This window comes from Procambarus clarkii, chromosome 27 (assembly GCF_040958095.1).
Source record: "Procambarus clarkii isolate CNS0578487 chromosome 27, FALCON_Pclarkii_2.0, whole genome shotgun sequence".
NCBI classification, from domain to species: domain Eukaryota; kingdom Metazoa; phylum Arthropoda; class Malacostraca; order Decapoda; family Cambaridae; genus Procambarus; species Procambarus clarkii.
Genome location: NC_091176.1, coordinates 44,748,250 through 44,751,006, shown reverse-complemented (window position 1 = coordinate 44,751,006; position 2,757 = coordinate 44,748,250). Strand labels below are relative to the sequence as shown.

The 2,757-nt window shown below is 45.3% G+C and overlaps 1 protein-coding gene across 1 annotated transcript; it reads right to left on the bottom strand.

Annotated features, from left to right (window-relative positions):
- Positions 1–2,098: 2,098 nt before the first annotated feature.
- Positions 2,099–2,458, bottom strand: LOC138369146 (mRNA decay activator protein ZFP36L3-like; the record flags this gene model as incomplete). The annotated part of the gene is made up of 1 exon (XM_069332081.1): positions 2,099–2,458. A coding segment is annotated over one exon (360 nt), but the record flags the coding sequence as incomplete, so codon positions are not given.
- Positions 2,459–2,757: the final 299 nt, after the last annotated feature.

Sequence of the window (2,757 nt, the reverse complement as noted above, 5' to 3'; positions counted from 1 at the left end):
GACGTCACCACCAACTGTTGTGGAATGGGACTTTTAACTCAACTCTATAAAAATATTTAATTAAGGAATCGAAATACTCGAAGGACCACCCACTTTTGAGAAAAGAGGGAAAACAAATAAATGGATTATAAGACTGACACTGTGGTACCAGTGCCTATGGATGTTAGATTATTTGGTAATTATTTGAAGAGCGTGAATGGACTGTAATAATAATTAATTGAGAGTTTAAATCCTCAAACTTCAACACTGGGGGGTATTACTAGAAATAATATATATCTAGGATAATGACTGGTGCTGGTTCGATACCAATTGGTTAATTATATCAATACACATTATAGAATCAGAAATTAAATGTAGATTCAATATGATGATAATATAGTAAGATTATTAAGCCTATTAAATAAATTGTCAAATCATAGGAAATTATATATGAAACATTGCTACACACTGAGAAACAAAATATTAGATTTATGTAATTTCTCTTAGAATATTATATGTATAAGAAATGCAAATACATAATAGAAATAATATTAGCATCAGTCAAAGAAATCTACGAAAGAGAGACAGTAAGGCTTAGTTGTAAGAAGACTTCACTAAACCCGTTTCACTGTTCGAATACTCGTAGACGTGATCACATTGCCCAAATAATGGATGATACACCAGTAGGGAATGTCGTGTGTAGAGGAAGAATTGCTCTGCTTGTCCTCACCAACACGCTGTAATCACAAAAAGTTATAGAATTTGACTGGGCTAGAGATTTATTCCACTATTCATTAAAACTTGAGAATAACGTGGAAAGAAACGAACATGAGTGTTTTGGTCGGTAAATGACATAACGACGAGCTACCTACAGTAATAATTTATGAGATAGTGCACTACACATAAAATATACATAACGTAGGCTTGTTGGCACATTTACAGTCGCCGATATCACGTCAATTAGTCCCTGACGTTCACTGCTGATGAAGGTCAAATTCGGGGACGCGATTATCTTCTCAGAAACGAGAATATACAGTAAGAAGCACTTTACGACCACGTATTATGTCTGCAATGGCTGCCGCTTGTAAATTTGTGTGTACTCGTGGCGGAGCCGTGTGCCGAAAAGGCACACCCCCCATACCCAGAGGCCCGAACACGCATGCACAGGGACGCTCATAGCGATCTCGAGCTTAAACCAATTTGGTTTACTAGTAATTATTGAGGGAAATAAAGGAGTACGATTTAAACTATCGTCACCAGTAAATATATTGAATAATAATACCTCTTCTCGCAAGGCAATTGCGAGAAGAGGTATTCGCATAATTCACGAAATTAATACTTCTTTCATAATGAACAATATTTTTAGAAAGAAAGGACAATTAACTGAACTCTATAAATCTCTAACATTCGTGGAAGACTTCATGTTTCAGTCTGCTATCAACGCTTGGTGTCAAGATGGCTGGGTAATTTCTATCTAAATCATGCCTGATTTAGCATATCATGCCTGATACACCAACGATTTTAATTCTACGTGTTAGTGTTATTAGTAAATGTTAATATAAGGAGTTGAGAGGAGATTCTTCACCACCAGCCATGGCCTCTCCACCCGCTATGGCCTCACCACCAGCATTGTTGTCATCACCAGCCATAGGGTCACCACAATCCAAGGCGTCACCACCAGCCATGTCGTCACCAGGAACCATGGATTCACATTCAACCTTAGCGTCACCACCAGCCATGGAGTCACCACCAGCCATAGCATCGTCACACCAGTCTCTGTGGAGTAGTAGTAAGACACTCACCTGGCGTTCCGCGAGCGCTTTGTCATGGGTTCGTATCCTGGCAGGGGAGTATTTACTGGGCGCAAATCCTTATTGTAGCCTCTGTTTAACTCAACAGTAAAATGGGTACTTGGTTTTATAAACGATTCTTCGTGAGGGACGTATTCCAGGGACCTGCCCGAAACGCTACGCGTACTAGTGGCTGTACAAGAATGTAACAACTCTTGTATATATCTATCATCATTATCATCACTACCAGCCATGGAGTCACCACAAGCCATGGCGTCACCACCACTAGCCATGGCATCACCACCATCCATTGCGTTATCACCAGCCATGGCGTCATCACCAGCCATGGCGTCATCACCAGCCATGGCGTCACCTCCAGCCATGGCGTCATCACCAGCCATGGCGTCACCTCCAGCCATGGCGTCACCTCCAGCCATGGCGTCATCACCAGCCATGGCGTCACCTCCAGCCATGGCGTCATCACCAGCCATGGCGTCACCTCCAGCCATGGCGTCACCTCCATCCATGGCGTCATCACCAGCCATGGCGTCACCTCCAGCCATGGCGTCACCTCCAGCCATGGCGTCATCACCAGCCATGGGGTCACCTCCAGCCATGGCGTCATCACCAGCCATGGCGTCACCTCCAGCCATGGCGTCACCACCAGCCATGGCGTCATCACCAGCCATGGCGTCACCTCCAGCCATGGCGTCACCACCAGCCATGGCGTCACTTCCAGCCATGGCGTCATCACCAGCCATGGCGTCACTTCCAGCCATGGCGTCATCACCAGCCATGGCGTCACCTCCAGCCATGGCGTCACCTCCAGCCATGGCGTCACCTCCAGCCATGGCGTCATCACCAGCCATGGCGTCACCTTCAGCCATGGCGTCATCACCAGCCATGGCGTCACCTCTAGCCATGGCGTCACCACCAGCCATGGCGTCACCTCCAGCCATGGCGTCATCAACAGCCATGGCGTCACCTC